This window comes from Acartia tonsa, chromosome 1, assembly GCF_053477335.1.
Source record: "Acartia tonsa isolate MP-2025a chromosome 1, ASM5347733v1, whole genome shotgun sequence".
Taxonomy (NCBI): Eukaryota; Metazoa; Arthropoda; class Copepoda; order Calanoida; family Acartiidae; genus Acartia; species Acartia tonsa.
In genome coordinates this window covers 46,709,887-46,728,935 of record NC_137260.1, presented here as the reverse complement: position 1 = coordinate 46,728,935, position 19,049 = coordinate 46,709,887, and the positions used below count along the sequence as shown (strand labels likewise).

Here is a 19,049-nt window from a genome sequence, read left to right as displayed (position 1 = left end):
AAAGTCCTGTGTGTTGGTTTGTTAGTCAGTAAGGCACATTGGGCGTATTATTACTAATAAGATAGGTTTCATTTATTCTAGGAGAGGGTAGCTCAACACACCCAAGATAAATTAGTCCTAAAAATAAATCCCCCCCCCCCCTACTTTGTGATGCTCCTTAAAAAGATTTTTTCATTTAAAGTGGTCGGTTGACCCATCCCTCTTTAAGGTGTCCCAAGATAGGAAACATCTAGTAAACATAGAAAGTAATATAGAACATACACTAACACAAAAAAAAATAAAAAATGACAAAGAAATGTTTAGCTCAATTTTATTGATATGCCAACAATTGAATCTAACCATTCTTGTTACATATTTTTGAAAGCGAAGCTTTCTATTATTAGATTCGGTCCGTCCATCCGTTACTTTAGACATGATAGAATGATCCTGTCGATTTCAAACTTTGCATGGTGATTCCTATAACAATCAGGTACGAATTAGGAAGCAACCCTTTAATCGTTACCGTTTAAAAAATGCTATTTTTTAACTTTCATGACAACAACTTTTTGTATGTCGAATTAACCTATTCATCTGATTTTTTAGAATATTATAACCGAGGCATCTATATAATAAAATCTTAAAATGTAAGTATGTCATTTTATTGTATACTGTATTTACGCTATTTTACAACAAAGGAATTTAAATATTGTTTCGACTTACAAGTTAATGTCTTGCTTATTAAAATTTGACACTCTACAAGAGTTAACGTTCGTTTGTTCTACCGTTTCAGAGCTTTGCTTTTATGGATGTTGTCATCCTTGTTTTAAAAATCTCTTACCAACGTGTTTAGCGAACTTTAGCATTCCCTCGATTGCACTTTGAGTCTTCAAATATCTAGACGAAAAAAATTAATAAGTATAGAAATAATCTTTGAATTTCCGAATGAAAGTAAATAAAAATCAAGGATTTCTAACATAACGGTTACAATTTGTAAAGTATTCTATACATATTAAAAATTACCAAAACGTTAATTGAGATAGTATTTTTTTTATTTAAAGATTTGTGTCATAATCTGACATAAGTACTTATGTACGTTATGCCGGCCGCATGTCAGTCATTGCCACTTTTATTTAACGCTTATAATAACGTCTTATAAATCCTTCTTGTTCCATAGGATAAGAAAAGTCAAAACTATAGCAGATAAATTCAAATAAAACATTTAACTTACTTCTCAATGTATCCATAGTCTACAAATATTTCTTCATTTGCTTTGATTTGTTTCTTGGCATAGACACACACAATCTCACCAAATCTAAATTAGGATTTTTTATTAGCGCAGCTTCTCTACAAAAGAGGCTTGCTGCGTGGCTGTTCTCAGGGATCTAAAAAAATAAGACAATGGCTGATAAATTGATGTAAATCTCCAATGATATATACAAATTTTCTCCTTCTGTAGATTACAATTACTGGTTGAAACTTTGACACTTGACTAAATAAACCAACTAATCAAAACTCAATAAAAGTTCCCAAAGTTGTTAAGCCAATAAAAAAGAAAACGTTACTATACAACTTTTGGGACTAGTGTAATAAACAGCCAATTGGCATTCCTCCCTGGTCTGTCCGACGAAACACTTAATATTGTACCTTATGAAGAACTAGCGGCTACGCCCCTAGAGGCCTTTTGGAGAGGAGAGTCGAATTTGTTTTAGATTTTTTTTTAAATTCGGGGGAGGATTTTTTTGGGGGGGACTGCCGGGCCCCCTCCCCCCCCCCCATTTTTAATTTTAGTTTTTAAAAAAAATTATAATTTATTTTCGGTAGGGGGGTAATTTTTTTCTATGGGCGATTTTTCTTGGGAGGGTGGTAGCACCCATCCCCAAAATATTTATAAACCTTTCCGGGACCTATGAAAAGCTACCCTGTTAAGTAGAGCCCGATCGGTTCAGCGGTTAGCGAGAATCTTTGGTACACACAAGCAGACAAAAAGACATCCTGTTACTTTATTATAAGGATAAGGAACTGTTGGCTAAGTTTGAACATACACTGTAGTTTGAACTACCTAATCAGGTTTTAATGATTGCCAACGAATAAGAGAACGTGTTAAAATAGTGTAATATCCTATCTCTTCCCTGTAAAGTGGTAGATTGACTATCTAAGTCTGAGTTATTTCATTGACTTGACATAGATCAGGGTTACAGGAATAATTTGATAGAAGAAAAAACTATTTCTTATTCCCAATATCCTAGACTCTCAAAGGAAAAATTCAAATACATCTCCAGTATTGCTTCCGACCCATTTTTGCTGGATTTAAATTGGTAGTTATTCATACTAAAAAAACATATATCATTTTGAGAAAGAGAACTTTCCACAAAAAAAAAAGATTTTTGTAACCAAGCAGTAATTTAGTGATAGTATGCCCTTGTACTTTATAAACTTGTATACATTCTTGGGCTCTTCACTCTTTGCAATCATTGATTGACATATCAAGCTGTATCTTTAAACTTTTAGCCCATTAGGCCTAATTTGTATTTAAAAAGACCCATTAGACCAAATGGTTTTAAAAGGACAAATCATAAAAATTAACTAAATACAAACCAATATTCTTCCAAAGAAAAAAATTATAAGTTAAGACAGAAAATGAATGCTAAAAAAGTTGAAATTCTGGTGAAAATTCATTTTTACAATAGGGTTCAAAAAGTAAGAAAAAATCAAGATCAAAGAAAGATTCAACATTTATTTTGGTGCGGTTGTCTGCATTCTAATAAGATAACCTAAAATGTACATATTTGCGCATATCAAATCAGGGAAAACACATTACACTGTAAATTATACCATGGTTTTGGTTTGTACCCAAAGTTTTATAATAACGTTATTTTATGCTTTGCTTGCTTAACACTTTTGTTACTTTTATTTTATCTAAATTATTTGGTTTCAACCAGAAGTGTCCAAATATTTCAACCAATATTGTCATCGTGTAACGTCAACTATATTATCCATTAAAAACTCAGTTTTGCATCCCCTAGTAAAAGAATGCGAAAAATTATGTTTTTTATCAGGGATGGGCAGCTGAGCGTCAGCCGCCTGTAAGCCTTAGGGAAATCAACCTTTTTAATTTTATAAATCCGCTGCAAATCTAAACCTCACCTAAATATGGTAATCAAAAGAATTTCAAAGCATCTAAATGGTTAAAAATTTGAGGCTTTTTCACAGCTGACACGCGGCTGCCGAGCCCTGCTTTTTACCTTGGATGTTCACATAGAAAATATTCTCCATTGGGTTTCTTCGAATGGTTTGCCTAAAACAACATCATAGTTTTATTTACATTTGTAAGAAATTTAAATAAGATGAAAACTTCTCTTAGATCACTTTAAAGATAAAACAAATGACATAATAGTTATTTATCGTATCGCATTATAGACAGCTTTACGAGGATATTTAAATTAAAAATTATAAGGTTTTTTAGCATTGAGGGGTCCAAGGCCCGTGCTAACAAAACTGGATATTTGTAGAAAATTGTCTGTAATACAATGCTATACATGATGTTTCAGGATGGTTTAGAACCGGTTCTAATCCAGCGGATATTGTTCATTTTCGAAGCCATATAATGAAGACCCTTACTAAATAGTTGTAAAGAAATAAAGTTTAAATAATTAGAAAATTTTCATATTTGTATTGTCCCTTTTTATTTAAACATCTTTTGACAATAATAATAAAGTAAAATAAAATGATTGTTACCTTATGTCCTGAAGTGGCTTTGTAGTTCTTTAAGCTTTGGTATTTCTAAATAATTATAAAACAAATAATATTTAAATATTAAATCAAACAATTAAAGTTTTTATTTTGTGATTAATGCATTTTTATAGGATTAAATAACTTAGTTTCATAGTACTCTTAAAATATAAAACAGTGAGTACCTAGTGCTATGTGGTTTGTAAGCTTGCACAAACAGAAAAATAGCCCATTTTTTATATTAGTTTTACAGTCAGTGTTTGGGTGGTTACCCTCAAAGTGACTAGTCAAGCACAGTGAACCCCCAACTACAACTTTTTTATGGTGTTAAGTGTCACCATGGGCTAGTTAATGTTAGGTTACATATGTTACAGGGTCGCCCCTCTGGGTTAATAACCCCACAGGTGTTAGTCAGAAAAAACTAACCTCCCTCCCTTATTTTTAAAAATGAGGTTGAGGGTTTCTAAGCCCACTAGGCACTTTGAGGGAAAACACCTATTACTCATTTGATAATGCCATTAGTATTCTGATTAATAGTAAACAATTAATTTATGGGGCCTGATTTTTAAAAAAATTTGGAAAGATCTAAATTCAAAAAAAAATATTTTACATTAATCATTGCTCATAAAACATTTATTTTTCTTATTGAGATTAATAATTTTAAGCAGTTATTACGTTTAATATTTAATATAAAAATAAGGATGAAAATTAAAGAAAATTTTGAAGCCAAAACTCACTATGTTGTCAGGTGTCTCATACAAATAAAAACAGAAAGAACGATTATTAATATCTTTAGTATGATGTGGTACATCTATCTGACGTTGTAAACTAAAAATTTATATACCTTTGGTATATCTAGAATCATGTTCTCCCATCCATGTATTGAGTATGGGGATCTTCTACTTTCTTTGCTAACTCTGAGAAAACAGAAAAAGTTGTAATTTTCTCAGGATCTGCTTATTTTTACAATAGAAACTGCTTGTATAACTGTTAAAGAAAAAATAGAGAAATTCTCTTTGGATGTAAAGATATGCAGTTGCATTAAACCTCCTGGTTAACCCTTTTTCAAGGGGTGGGGGTACCTCTTTAACGGGCGGGGATGCTGTCCATGATACTCAAACGCCAGGTCCAACAACCCAGGATAACTATAGGGAGCCAAATGTCTCCTTTTAAGTTAAAAACCCGGGATATTATGTTAAGTAACACCCATCAGACAACCAACTCTTTGATTGCACGATCTTTGTCTGAGAAGTTCTAACTGCGCATGGTTATGAGCTGCGCCTGTTTTTGTCGACCACCTGACAGCAGAATATAGGATAATTTTAACTTCTTTAGTTATGACGCGGTGTTAAGCCGAGATTCGAACCTATCACATAAGTTACCAACCTGTGTTCCATTTCAGTAAGTCTAATACCATTGTAGATAGCAACAAGGTCTCCAACCTCAAAGTCAGTTTTGGCAAATATGCCTTCTCCTAAAATTTAACAGGAACAATTCATTCCGTAAGCAGCATAGCAATAGAAGTATCACATATTTAGGGTTAATGTTAGTTAATTAATGTTAATGCCCAAAGTGGTTAAATAACAAAAACAATGATGACAACTTCCATAAAAACGAAGCTCTAAATTTTAAAATCAGAAGGGAGGACAAACGAACAATAACTCTAATACTAAAGTTTTATAACCGCGTTATCTTATTCGTTAGATCAAACACTTTTATTAAAGTTTGATTAGTTACAACTTGAAGTGTCCTAACTTTTCAACGTTTAATTATGTTCTTCGGGTGACTTTTGTTTATCATCATGTAGGATGAATATCAATTTATAGTCCATTGTCTTATCCCTTGAGATCCCTGTAATGGTAAACTGTTTGACAAACCTGCATCTTTTATGGTTGAAGTTGATATATAAACATGATAATCCTGAAATTAAAGAGTTTCTGTTAGATAAACAAGGATGATTAGCTTTAGTAGTAACATAAAAGAGAGATATTACAGATAAATATTGACTTAAATTAAAGAGTTTCGCAAAAACATGAGAATAATCAAAATATATATAGATATTAACACATACTTTTTTTTATAATTTCTTGATCAAAAGTTGCGCATTATAAAGACAGAATTGTTTTATAACATTATTCAGTTTTGAAGAATTCAAATTGAACGTTAAAATATTTATAAACACTAATCTTAAAAGCTTATTGAGTGGCTAATCTAAAAATCCTATAAGGGATTATAAAGGTTTTATCTATATCATATTTCAAATATAATTATTATTAAACGGTCCTTAGATTAATTTTAAAAGTACATAGACAAAAAATAAGTAGAATCCCTGTAAGCGACAGATAAGAATTAAATTGACCCGCCCCGATGCCCCCACCCCCCCCCCCCCTCATAAAAAAAAACTGCTTCTTGCCTTCGTAGACCTCTAAAATGATATGGTTTTCCTTTACAGTGAAGCTTCTTATAGATCCTAAGCAGGTTTCTAACCATTTGGGGGGGGGGGGGGGGAAGGAGTAACTCTACCCGGCCCTTCTAAAAAAAGATCGCCCCAAGAAACAAATACCCCTTAAAAATATTTTTTCTTTAAAATCTAAAATCAAAATTAGGCAATCAACACCCCTCCCCCTACTCGATTGCCCCTAGAGGCCTCCAGGTTCGTAGCCGCTAGATTATCAAGTATTAATTTATCCTTGTACCCTTTAACGTTAAAGAATCATAAACATAACTACCTCAAAAATATCTGTAACCATTGGATGGTGTGCTATAGTTGTATTTGTAGATTGAAAATAATAATATGGTTCTCTGTCCTCCAGAATTTTCATCTCTGGTTTCAACAAGCCTAGAATCATGTTAACAAGAATTATTATAATAGGTCTAGAAACCTAATCAGTAAATTGGACCATTAAGAAGACTGTGTAGGAACAATCCAACCATGTTATCGGTTAGAACGTGTAAAATTATTCGTGTTGTTGTATATATAGTCGGCAGATTTTTCAGTATATTACAGGCATCTAAGGGCACTAGAGTAAAAAGTTGGGAGGGAGCAGTAAGTCAAACCTCGATTATCAAATTTAGTTTTAAAAAGAAAAGGTAAAAATGGACTCTTTCTCTTTGGAAGGTTGTTGGTCATCCAATCCTAAGATAATTGTGAAACTTTCCTGGACCTTTCAAGGAAAAGCTTTAATGTAAAAGAGAACCATACCGGTTCTGCGAATAGCGAGATCCATTGTTGCACAAAACCACACACAGATATACATACAGAAATCCTATTACTATTATAAAAAGAATGGAATGAGATATTTTAAGTCTAAAAATTTTCTACATTTTTACGGTTAGTCTGTTTTGTTTACCAAAAACAGCTTATAGGACCTAATAGAAAATGAAGTCATTCAATACAAATGACCAATGATAGGCCAGTATCATTTTACCATTGGTTATTTGTATCGTATAGCGTCAAGCTGCTTCGTTTACCTGAACTCATAACAAAACTCTGGAGTAGAGCTGGACGTCCTTCCACCATGTGTCCATCCTTCCATTGTCCAACTATACCCGTGCTGATGTCAGCATACAGGTACACACAACTATCTCCCTCAGCCTATATTGAAATCTTCCATCAAATGAAGCTGTACAAAGAATCTCAAAAAATCAGCCATGTGACGTCATAAAAATGAGGGATAAGAGGAGAAGTGGGAAAGAAAATCTCAAAAAAAAACTTGTAGCGGGCTAAAATAACGATCCCCCCCCCCCCTTTACCCTATCCCCTCCCCTCCAACTGGATGAACGAACTGACTAATAAATGACAGGGGAAATAACAACCTAAATTGACGACAATTTTTACCCCAGTCATAATATCCATGCATATTCAAATGACACAAACCAGGGGCTGCTATTCAGAGTAAAGTTGGCGTAAAACTTTTTATGTAACTTAAGGGAAGTGGGTAAAAAGTGAGCGATAAGGAAAGGGGGTTTTGGGAAATTTTCACATTTACTTTTCCCTGGTCACAACTTTTTTTATTGTAACTCATCTACTTTATATACATAAGGGTATTCAGTAAAACCGCCCTAATGTGATTTGATTAGATTTGAACATAATGAAAAATCACGTTGTTCCATATTGATAACGTAAAGCTTTGATAATTTATACATATATATTTTCTTATGAATTACTGTTTCATTTCATTTCAGAGTAAACAGAAAAAAAGTACGATTTTTGTGTGTTTAAATCGTGAATTTAAATAATGTTCAAAAATAAAATTTGATAAGATTAGGAATGAATTAATTGTTATTTATCATAGAGGTCATAAATAGATAACAAAACTAAGTGTACATATATACATTGGAAACTTTTTCGTTCTCAGAATTTTTATGTTCATTTTCTTAATATTGAAAAATTTGATTTGTGCGGTGACCTCAGGGAAGAAGTGAGGGGACAATGGATCTGAAATTCATATTTCTGACATTCTTTGACTTTGGGTACCAGAATACATGCAACTTTTATTATTTTGGCAAATTTCAAAGACTTTGGGTACTAGCGCAAAGAATGCCGCTAAAACAATTATTTCCAAAGCAGAAAACTCTTACTGAGATCGGTTTTTAATAAATGCCGCGTTTTTTCGACAATTTTTTAGACTTTGATTGATTGAACGAAGACGATGGGAGAGTATACAACATAAGATTTCAAAATTTTAAAATTATTTTTTAGCCATTTGTATTATGTCTAATACAACTTAAATCCATTTTCGCTTCATATTTATTAATGCGTCTTTTTAGAGATGTGTTAGACATTATACAAATAGCTAAAATAATAATTTAAAATTTTAAAAACTCAAGTTGTATACTCTGTTAAAATCGTACGGGGCATTGATCTTCAAGATGGAATAAGATTTTTAGCAGAGTATACAACTTAAGTATTCAAAATTTTAAAATTATTATTTTAGCCATTTGTATAATGTCTAATACAGATCTAAAAAGATGCATTGATAAATATGCAGCGAAAATGGATTTAAGTTGTATGGCTAAAATATTAATTTTAAAATTTTAAATTCTTATGTTATATACTCTCCCATCGTCTTCGTTCAATCAATCAATGTCTAAAAAATTGTCGAAAAAACGCGGCATTTATTAAAAACCGATCTCCGAACTAACCAATACAAATACTAGCAGAGAATTTGAAGAAAAAAATTCAAAACAAGTTTATTTTGGTTTTTAAATAAAATAGTTTTCTTCTGAGAATGGGTGAAATAAACCAGAAATTCTACTGTGATACTTCTGTAACTATCTATTCTAATCAACCCCTTGTCAAATATGAAAACAAACCCCATTTATGCCAGTACTAAGGTCATACCTTTTATGATGAATTACAGACTATTCACAGGAAAAAAGGACAGGATAACCTAATGTTATTACTTTTCTTTCAGTGTTAAATAATTTCTTATTATACAAATCTAATAAAGATTGCCATATCTAAATTTTTTGAATTTTCCAGATATATCTGGTTTTGAAGATATTGAGTTAGAACTCAGAAAATTGAATTAATTGCCCATTGTCCCCAACCTTCATCCCTGGGTGACCTAAAAAATTCTAATCTGAAACTTGGAGTTCAGCCTTTGAAGTCAGCTTCTACCAATAACGAAATTAATTCGGAAAAAATCACGAAACCTATACGTGTTTTTCAGCTGTCGTTGGGGGGCAACACATCGTAAAATTGACGATATCTCTATTTGCCCTCCAATTAATATTTTAGATTTATTTTGCTTGTTGGTTATACCTATTCCTGCTTTGAAGTAGGTTTAAAATCACACCCTATTGACAATAAACTTTAATTGCACTATCTTTGTTTGTAAGTCATTGCTGTACATGGTTATGAGCTTAATTTTGGGTTAAGGCATTCCTATTTATCATGCTAATTATATTTATCCTTATACTAAAGTAACAGGATGTCTGTTTGTCTGTGTGTCTTGCTAACTGCTGAACCGATCGGGCTCTCCTTAACAGGGTGTCTTCTTATAGGTCCCGGGAAGGTTTATAACTAATTTGGGGGAGGGTACCGCCACCCTCTCAAGAGAAATCACAATAAATCGAAATTTTTTTCTCTCGAATAAAGACTCCTACGTAACATTGCACGGTATCGTAGAATATTGATAGAAACTCCTATGTAACATTGAAAGGTATCGTATTATTTAAAAAAAAAACATTTAAAGTGCCACTAAGGCCTCTAGGGGCATAGCCGCTAGTTATCTGATATAGTAGCAGAAGGCAAAATATTTCGTAGTTTCATCCGAGATTTCAACTTGTCACATCCGTGACGACGAGCGTATGCGCTACTTTTTACGTCACATGTTTATTTTGCTTACCCTATCATTCTCATTGGATGTGCAGTACAGAGCTCCACCACCCACTGGAAACCACCATCCGTACAAACTGGTTTCAGGCTGACCGCCAGTGTACACATTCAGTTGGCCCAGGTATGTGGCTTCTATCTCATCTTCTTCTTCTAGACGTTTTTGTATAAATGAACAAAATGCCTTTTAATGTTAATTCAATTAAAAACCACTTTAAAAGAAAAATTATTGGAGAGTGGGGGTCATTTCTCTTGAAAGGTTTATCTACTTTCAAAATAGAAGAAAAAAAACCTGCAAAGAACTGTATGAATATCCAAATCCATACAAAATTGAAACCAAATTGGTCTAAAGACAGCTGTAGTACATACAGACAGACACACGTATATCTTTTCTATCGTCTTTTATAAAATAAATAACAGTTTCAATGTTTAAACATTGATTTTAAAGATGTAAATCACTTACCTAAAGATTCTTTTTCAGATTCCAAAACAATATCACAATGTCCATATTTACATCTAAAAAATGAAAGAAATTTTTTTTAATTGTCTCTGGTTCAAGATTTGCAATGAATGTTAATCATTCCACTAATTAATAACGCTTAATCGGACAGGTACCAGTACCAATGAAAACTTATCTAACTCGTTCTTTATGAGATTATTCAATCATTTTTTCATGATTTTTAAAAAATGTTACCTAAGCTTCCTGACAAGTCCATTGATAACACCTCTATGAAGATTAGCTTGCATTACATTGTTATCCTAAAAAAAATAGATTTTGACCTTAATAAGTGTCCGTGTGTCTATTCTTCAGTGCGTTTGTAACGGAGAGCTCTTTGGTCATGTTATATACCCTCTCGATATCAAACTTGAAACGATGACTAATGATAGCTACTCTATAAACCTTACCAGAAAGTCATTTCTCCATTCAAAACTTGCTGATTATAAACATTTTTCACAAAAAAGTATATGATACAACTATCCTATTCGTGTGTTTCATGGAATAAAGATTCCTAGGACAACTAGGTATATTGTTATAATCAAAGAATCTAACAATCTAGTTCCTGAAAATGTAAGCATGTACTATTATACATTTTTTAAGCCTCTATAAGCTACCAATGTCGCTGATATTATCTTTGTAATGGAATTTTTTAAGCTATTTAAAATACCTTAAAAGTGATCTCTGTCCTGCCACTTGCAACTCCAGCGGTCATTTTTGTGCTCACCGAATAAATTTCCAACTCATCATGACATACTAAAATAATAAGATATATTCTTGACTTACCACTCTATAAAATAAGGACGTTCATGGGGATATGGGATATTGGTGATTGCAACCCCCCCCCCCCCCCCTCCAAAAGAAAATATAAAAATCTAACTCCCAAGGGGAAACCCTTTCACCTATGAAACCCTCCTCCTACCCCCCCCCCCTCCGCCCAAAAAAAATGTAGGCAATTCATGCCATAGTTTAAAGCCCTCACTTTATACATCAAAATATAGGTTTTATCCCCCCCCCCCTTCTCCTCCCCAAAAGAAGCTTGAACGTCCATACTTCAAATATATATCATAATAATTTTGTAATAATTGTATTTTTTGGCCAGGGTAGTATAAAAAAACACCCTCTTTATAATTACATTCCTTGCACACCCTTCTAACACACACAACTCATGCACGCTCCTACTTATTCTCAATATGAATCAATGTTAATACCCATGTAGAACTTTTGGTTCATTTATAGAAGTTTGATTAGTTGTTTTCAATCTAGTAGTCTCCAAACTTTTCAACCAATAGAAGGTGTTATTTTTTCTATCATCATGGGGGATGTACATTAATTTATCTTCATTGGCTTATCCCTTCAGATCCCTGACAGTACCTGTCCCTGGTGGGAAAATTAAAGGTCTGAAAACTGGAAATTCTCCGGTTACTTCTCCCAAGATTGTTGAATCTTCTTCTTCTGTAACCTAGTTAGTTTTTTTAGGTAAGTTCAAAGTTAAAACCAGGGAATAGGGAATGTGATTCAGACAATTATAAGTGAAAATTTCCCCACAACCCTCTTCCCTCATTTCTCTCCCCCCCCCCCTTCTTACCCACTTACCTTCAGCTACATAAATAAGATTTTCACCAACTATACGCCAAACAAATAATTTACGGCAATTTCAAATAGAATTAATTGGCCGAATCACAACCAATATAATTTATTCAAAATAATTAATAACTTTGTATATAACCAATGGGTATCACAACCAATTTATCGTCTATTATCTTATCCCTAAATATTCCTAACCTGTTCAGAAGTTTGGACCTTATCCGCTAGACACAGATCAAACAAAGACATTTTTCTCGCATCAGATTTTCCTAAATACAAGAGATGGTTACGTCCAGAAGATATATTCAAATATTTTGCATAAAAAGAAAAGATCTTTTAAATATTAGAAATTTTCTAAGAATTTAAAGGATTTTAGTTATGATGTAACAAGATTTACGTCAGCTATATTTAAACAATTTCTGGAATACAATTCTTTACAAGATTCAAATTTTTTGATGATATTGTGTTTTTAAATATAAATATAAAATTTTTGTAGGATAAACAAATAGCACAAAAACAAAGAATAATAAATCAAGTGTATAGCATCGTATTTCAGACAGCTTTCCACGGATATTAAAATAAAAAACTATAGATTAAAGCCAGTTTTGTTTACCCCTAGAAACCAAAGGACTGGCTAACAAAACTGGTATTAATTTTATTATTTTTATTTTGATATTCGTTGAAAACTCTATAACTTTGTACACACTAATATCCGCAGTTTTCTACGAATATTAAACTTAAAATAATAAAATTAATGCCAATTTTAAACTGGTTTTAATCTATGATATATAATTTTTTACAGTTTTAAAAAGGCCACACGATGAAAGTGTGATTTTTAAAGTAGCATTGGATGCATTAAGAATCAAATTAGGGCTTGACAGCCATTACAGAAGCAACTCAGCTACCGAATTCTGAAATAAAGCCTCCTAACCTGATGTTGGAGATTTAAATTTTGAGACATCTAAATTCTTCATTATTTTTAACCATTCTTCGAAAGTTGTCCTAGACGAAATAGAAAGATTATTTTAGAACAACAAAATGTTAAATTGGTGCTGTTAAATTGGGGTTAGAGGATAGACTGCAGCAGTAACCAAACAATTACATAAAAGTTGTGCTATTATTGACTTTTTAGAATTAAATTTACCTTAGATTAGCTGTGTATCTAAGTTCTGTTGTTTTGGCAGCTGCCGCCGTGTCAATTTTTGCATCAATGTGGTTTTCTTCACCGCGTCTCGACATGGCGAGGTAAATTATTAATAAACCTGTGGTATAATGACCATTAAAATCAAATATACTAATATTATATATGCTTTGAAAACTCAAAAATAAATTTTCGCTGAAAAGAATACAGTTCTTTTTAAGTTTTTAAGTAAAAAAGAAGTTGTTAATGTTTAAAGGGATGTAGGCAGCAAATTTTTACTTTGCCTGTGTTTTAGTCGGAAATTCTTAACTAAACAGGATAACCACACCAAAATTTCTAGCCCTCTAGTTTTATCAAATTAAGATATTGGGTAGGGGGCTCTAATTTCACCCCCCCCCCCCCTTTAAAACTTCAAGGAAAAGGTGATTTTTACTGTATATGTAATTTAAACATCTTTATAAGTGATAAATTCCATCAAGAACTATACTTCCCTTCGTAGCAAAGCTGTTTTAAATAGTAGGTAAAACTTACGGCCAAACAAAGAGAGTTTTTAAAAAAAATTTAAAAAAGAAAAATGTAAAGTAAAAAAGATAAAGATGGATATTTAAATTAAATTAGAAGAACATGTATTATAGGTGTTAAGAGACAAATGAACACAGGTGGAGTAGCTTCGCTACTAAAAAGAATGTTATTTTGACACACGATATTTTTACAATCTTAGTTATATGTATTGTATACTGTTTACAATGTCAACGTAAACAAAATAATTACGAAAGTTTATTTGTTTAGACTTTAGACAATAAACCCGTACATTCAGGGGTGTAGAGCTGTATTTTTATGTCCAGAAAACTCAAAGTCAGTCCCAATTAAACCTGCGACTGCTTCTTATAAACAGCTTCTTATACAACTCCCAAGCTAACCTAGTGAATTTTATAGATTTAGCCCAAAGGGTTGGTTGTTTGTAGAATGATTAGCAACAAGTGTTTACTTCATTACGAAGATTTGGTTCAGAGGTAGGGTACACCAAAATAGGACCTGGTAGTGTATCCTCTAGAGGTTTCCTCATCGTTTTTTTTTCGATGGGAAGGGGGAGACGAACTTAGTTATCAATGATATATTTCATAAGTTTTCTTGCCCGAATTGAAGTACTCCACATCCCTGCCCACTTTATTACAAAAAAAGCTACTTTTTGCTCAACTTTTTACCAAAGCATGCATACGTACATGTAGTAGCAATCTATTAAGATAAGATTAAATTAAACTTATATAATCAAATTAGGGTTAAGCATTAGAGTATACATTTTTAGTCATAATGTTTTTTTTTATTGCAGCGAAGCGACTTTTTAATTTACTATATCCTACATTCTGTCTATCCGTCAGTATAGCTATGGGGTGAATAGGATGCAATAAGCGTCATTTTAAGGACTATTTACGCTTTCGCTGCGATAGGTGGAATTTACTACTATAGCTTTGTGTTTAAAAATATATCCAAAAAAAATAATGTTAAGTCTATTTTTGACACACATTTGCTGTGTTGCCATTTCTTCAAATTCTTGTGGTGCGAAACTTTTTTATATATTCCAGGTATGACTAGTCTATCATTTATTTGTCTAAGGTATCTCTTAAGCATTTATGATGACAATTAACACACTTAAAACACATAAAAAAAAACACCCGTAACAAACACACACTCACACACCAATTTGAAGCTTACATAAGAAAGTCCATATGCGTTTTTTGTGGCTATTTTGCATGTGGTATGGCTACTTTTTAGGTTTATTTATGGCACCTTTTTATAAAGGAACAAAACAAAAAGGTTACAACCAAAAGTAGCAAAAATGTTCTTAATTTATCTGAAATTCCCTTAATAAATTATTAGTGGATTTGCTCCAAGTCTTTTGAAGATTTGCCCAAAAGGGGTTAAGCGATACCAACCCCTCCCCCTCTCACATACTAATCTTTAAATAAAAACCTTCTCAGGACCCATGTATGTATGTCACATATATAAATATTTACAGACAGACAACCAACCTGTTACTTTCTTTTATGTAAAAGATCGTGTGTTAAGAATTATAAATACTTGTGCAAACGTACGGATCAACTTCTATATAGAGTAGCTGAGCTGTGTATTGTCAAAACGTGTCAAGGTTTAGTGCTTTTCTTTATCAAACAAAAAAAAATTAGGTTGGAAGCAAAATTAAATTATATTTTTGTCGGTTAGATTTTTTTCTTTTCGGCAATTCAATGTGATTTTAAAGGGAGTGTGCACGTAAAAATTTCTCATCCGATTATCAAATATTAACATTTACTAAGCACATTTCACTACACTGATCAACCAAAAATGTCCTATTCACAAAAATATCCAGAAATAATGCCTTGATTTTATGGTATTTTGAGAGGGAAAATGGAAAAAACAGGGAAAATCTGAACGTTTTTGTTTCTTATAATGTTTGTAGGGATATTTAACTTGTCATATATAGTTGAAACAATTTACTTACTGTTAAGGATTTATTTTATGCTATAAAATTGCCAATTCGTTTTTTTATAACGTAGTAATTAGGTAATAAAGACATATTTTAAATTCGTATTATTGACAAAAAAATACCTCACTGTCTACAAAGGGTTGAATCTCATAGGTTATATAAAATAATAATATCCTTTTTTATTGTGTTGGACAATAAATAACCCACTTTGGAGAATTAGTTTACACTTTTATCAGACTGTCCATAAAGAAATATTGCGTCTTTATTATTTACAAATTTGTAATAAAAGGTGGGCTAGAGATGGGCCATTTAAAGTTAATTGGATACTAATAAAAAACCTGTTTCTGGCTTTGTTATTGTATTTGGTTTTCAATAAAAAAATATTGCTTATTTTATCAATTTCTAAGTAACTATACATTGGATTAAAGCAAGGATTATGTTAAAAGTCAGCTTAACTGTTAGGAAAAATCTAGAACTATGTGAAAAAGTTTAATTTTAGCTATAATGGGAGAAAAAAGCAATTTAATGCACATTTTATATAATACGGAAAATTTCTTCCTTTCCCCCTACCTTATAAAAATCGTCGGAAAAGGCCGTTTTTTAAGCAAACAAAAGCGCGTTTTGCTCTATCTGTGAGATATTATGAATGAGATAATGTTAAGATTTGATATTAAGAATAGAAAAATTTACGTTCACAGTCCCTTTAATTGGATCATAAGAATTTTATGAATTTTTTTCGGTTGGCATTGGATCAAAATGGCTTTAACTTCTTTTCTTGCAAAAATAAAGGTACTAAGAAAGAGAGGGAATGTCTGATTGAGCCAATAGGAGAATCGCATCGGTACTTACATTTAATTTCATTGGTTGAAATTTTGTACACATCTTGTTACAAATGCATGTTTTTTTTCATTTCATACATAGTTAAAAGTCAGCTGTAAACAGTATTTTTACTTAGTAGAAAGCTTTGCGGAATCAGAATTAATTGCCCAAAAATTTCGTTTAAATTTGAAAGCTTCGAAACGAGGTGGATTCTTTAAAAAAAGTTAGGCTGGCTACTCGCTGGTGAGGCAAAATTATTTTTGTGAAAAATCCTCCAAAATCGAATAAAAAAATTTACAAAAATTAAATAAAATCTTAAAAGGGTTATTAACATATGATTTTGTTTAATTTTTGTAGATTTTTAATGTGCTTTTTGATGATTTTTCACAAAAATAATTTTGCCTCACTATCGAGTAGCGAGTCTATAATTTAAGAATCCACTTCAGCTTGAGTCGAAAGTAAACAGTACTTTTGTCTGCTAGAAATGTTCCTTCTTAGATTTGACGAAAAAAGGGTTCAGAATATGCTTCTATTCTTCTATTTCTATTCTTGCAAATAAAAGGATTCTTACTTTTTTGTTTTGTTAAATGTAAACATAAATGTGTGTTTTTTCTTTTTCCCTATTTAAATAGTTTTATTAGAGAAAATGGAAGAAAAATAAGATTAGTGTGTATTTGTGTTACATTAGATTTATATCTATATTGTATATCCAAAAAATACAATTTTTGGTATAATTAGAGCTACTCTATGAGATGTACGCCCGTTTAAGCCTTAAACAGAATTTATGAATTATTTAATAGCGCAGCTACTCTATAATCATGTTCTGTCTGCCTGTAAGACGGACTGTCAACCACCGTTTATTATAATGACCAGGTTTTGTGATTTTTAAAAGTTTTTTTTACTTGATACTATTTTTCTGACCTCTGAGGAGTAATAGACATTGGACTGTTAATTACTCTGGCCACAAAAGATCTACAAACATGTTTTCTTCTCTCATTCGTTGGAATAAAACTTTAAGGACTTTATATAACCAAATCTGGATTTCAAACTTTTCTACCAAAAACTTAAATCTATAGGTAATTTTGTATGTCATAATAGGGATGAACCAAAATTTTGTTTACCATTTTTATAAATGCTCAGTTAACCCATGCGGGAAGCTACAAGTTACAACCCTTGGGTAGTTTTAAAATTCACGTGTTAGTTATATATTCAAATCCTTTATTTTTTAAAATGTTTTCGTGTTATTTTCCTGAACTCAAAACTTATATAAAAACTAGATTTTGATACAAAAATATAAAATAGAGACACGAGATATTGATAATTATTGATAAGTATTTCTATCTTCCCAGTTAGCAATACCATGGAAACTACAAGTAAATTTGTCATACTCCTAAAAACATGCAGTTCTGAAATCCTCGTAATCTTATTCGTTGACTCAAAAATCTTGGGTACTTTTATTGGATTTCGATTAGTTGGTGTCAAACTTGTAGTGTCAAAACTTTGGGTACATTTATAGAAGTTTGATCTGTTGGTGGTTGAAACCAATAATTCTAATCTACAGAAAGGGTAATTTTGTTTTAAATTTTAGTGACTTAGAAAAAGATATATTTTATCTATCTATAATACAAAGTAGAACGATGTCTGTCCGTCTGTCTGTCTTTCTGTCTGTCCATCTGAAGCTTAAGATCTCAGTAACCGCTGAACCGATTGGGCTCTACTTTTCAGGGATTATACCTACTGGTCCTGTGATGGTTTTAAGCTATTCTCTTAGGGGGTGAGAAACCCCCATAAACAAAAAAATCAACCCCCCCCCATTTTTTTTTTTTTATTGCAGAAGATTTCCTTGGTCCTTTTTTTTTGCAGGAGATTTCCTTGGTCCTTTTACGAATTTCACCTTAATTTTTTTTGATCACCTCTTGGGGCAAAGCCCCTAGAGGCTAGGGGCGAAGCCGCTAGTTACATCATATAGAAATAAATAAGGAATTTTAAAAATGCTGGAAACATGGTGAGAATAGAGAATTTTTCAGGAATAAGTTAGTTTAGATGTCAGAAAATTGAAACACAATAAAATCCTTACCTTTAAAGGGCGAATATAGGTTCGATATGATATGAGCTTACATGAAAGGTGCCATTTCATACTTTTAGAATATCTATGCCAAATTTAAAAATTCAAAAAAATCCTTAAGTAGATTTTGCAATTTTCTGTTTCAATTGAACATATGATAAATGAGATTGACGACAAACGGTTTATTTTAGCCCTTTACAAGACTTTTTTTTGACTATTTTGCTTAAGTTTGATTGACTATTACAATGGCACGCATCTTAAATGATAATTTAAATGTTTATTATTTTAGATTATATACTCTTTAATTCAATTTTTAAAAAGCGTAGAAATAATTTGCGTAAAAGTTTTGACTAGGGTAAATAATACGTCTTAAAGTTTATTTTCTGTACAAAGATCATTGGTTAATTCTGG

At 31.9% G+C, this 19,049-nt stretch overlaps 1 protein-coding gene across 2 annotated transcripts in view; it reads right to left on the bottom strand.

Annotated features, from left to right (window-relative positions):
* Window positions 1-19,049, bottom strand: part of LOC145322040 (uncharacterized) — a 29,288-nt gene that overhangs the window by 9,635 nt on the left and 604 nt on the right. Inside the window, exons 2-18 of one of the 2 annotated variants that reach the window (XM_080163798.1) lie at window positions 13,276-13,395; window positions 13,063-13,133; window positions 12,330-12,400; window positions 11,919-12,006; window positions 11,215-11,300; window positions 10,743-10,807; window positions 10,512-10,564; window positions 10,062-10,201; window positions 7,180-7,303; window positions 6,438-6,547; window positions 5,586-5,628; window positions 5,095-5,182; window positions 4,553-4,625; window positions 3,715-3,759; window positions 3,222-3,274; window positions 1,208-1,291; window positions 818-873 (exon numbers count right to left, since the gene is read on the bottom strand). In XM_080163798.1, the coding sequence (XP_080019924.1) occupies window positions 818-873; window positions 1,208-1,291; window positions 3,222-3,274; window positions 3,715-3,759; window positions 4,553-4,625; window positions 5,095-5,182; window positions 5,586-5,628; window positions 6,438-6,547; window positions 7,180-7,303; window positions 10,062-10,201; window positions 10,512-10,564; window positions 10,743-10,807; window positions 11,215-11,300; window positions 11,919-12,006; window positions 12,330-12,400; window positions 13,063-13,133; window positions 13,276-13,395 (1,370 nt within the window). The remainder of the gene's footprint in view (window positions 1-817; window positions 874-1,207; window positions 1,292-3,221; window positions 3,275-3,714; window positions 3,760-4,552; window positions 4,626-5,094; window positions 5,183-5,585; window positions 5,629-6,437; window positions 6,548-7,179; window positions 7,304-10,061; window positions 10,202-10,511; window positions 10,565-10,742; window positions 10,808-11,214; window positions 11,301-11,918; window positions 12,007-12,329; window positions 12,401-13,062; window positions 13,134-13,275; window positions 13,396-19,049) is intronic. The other variant, XM_080163808.1, reaches the window with a different exon arrangement.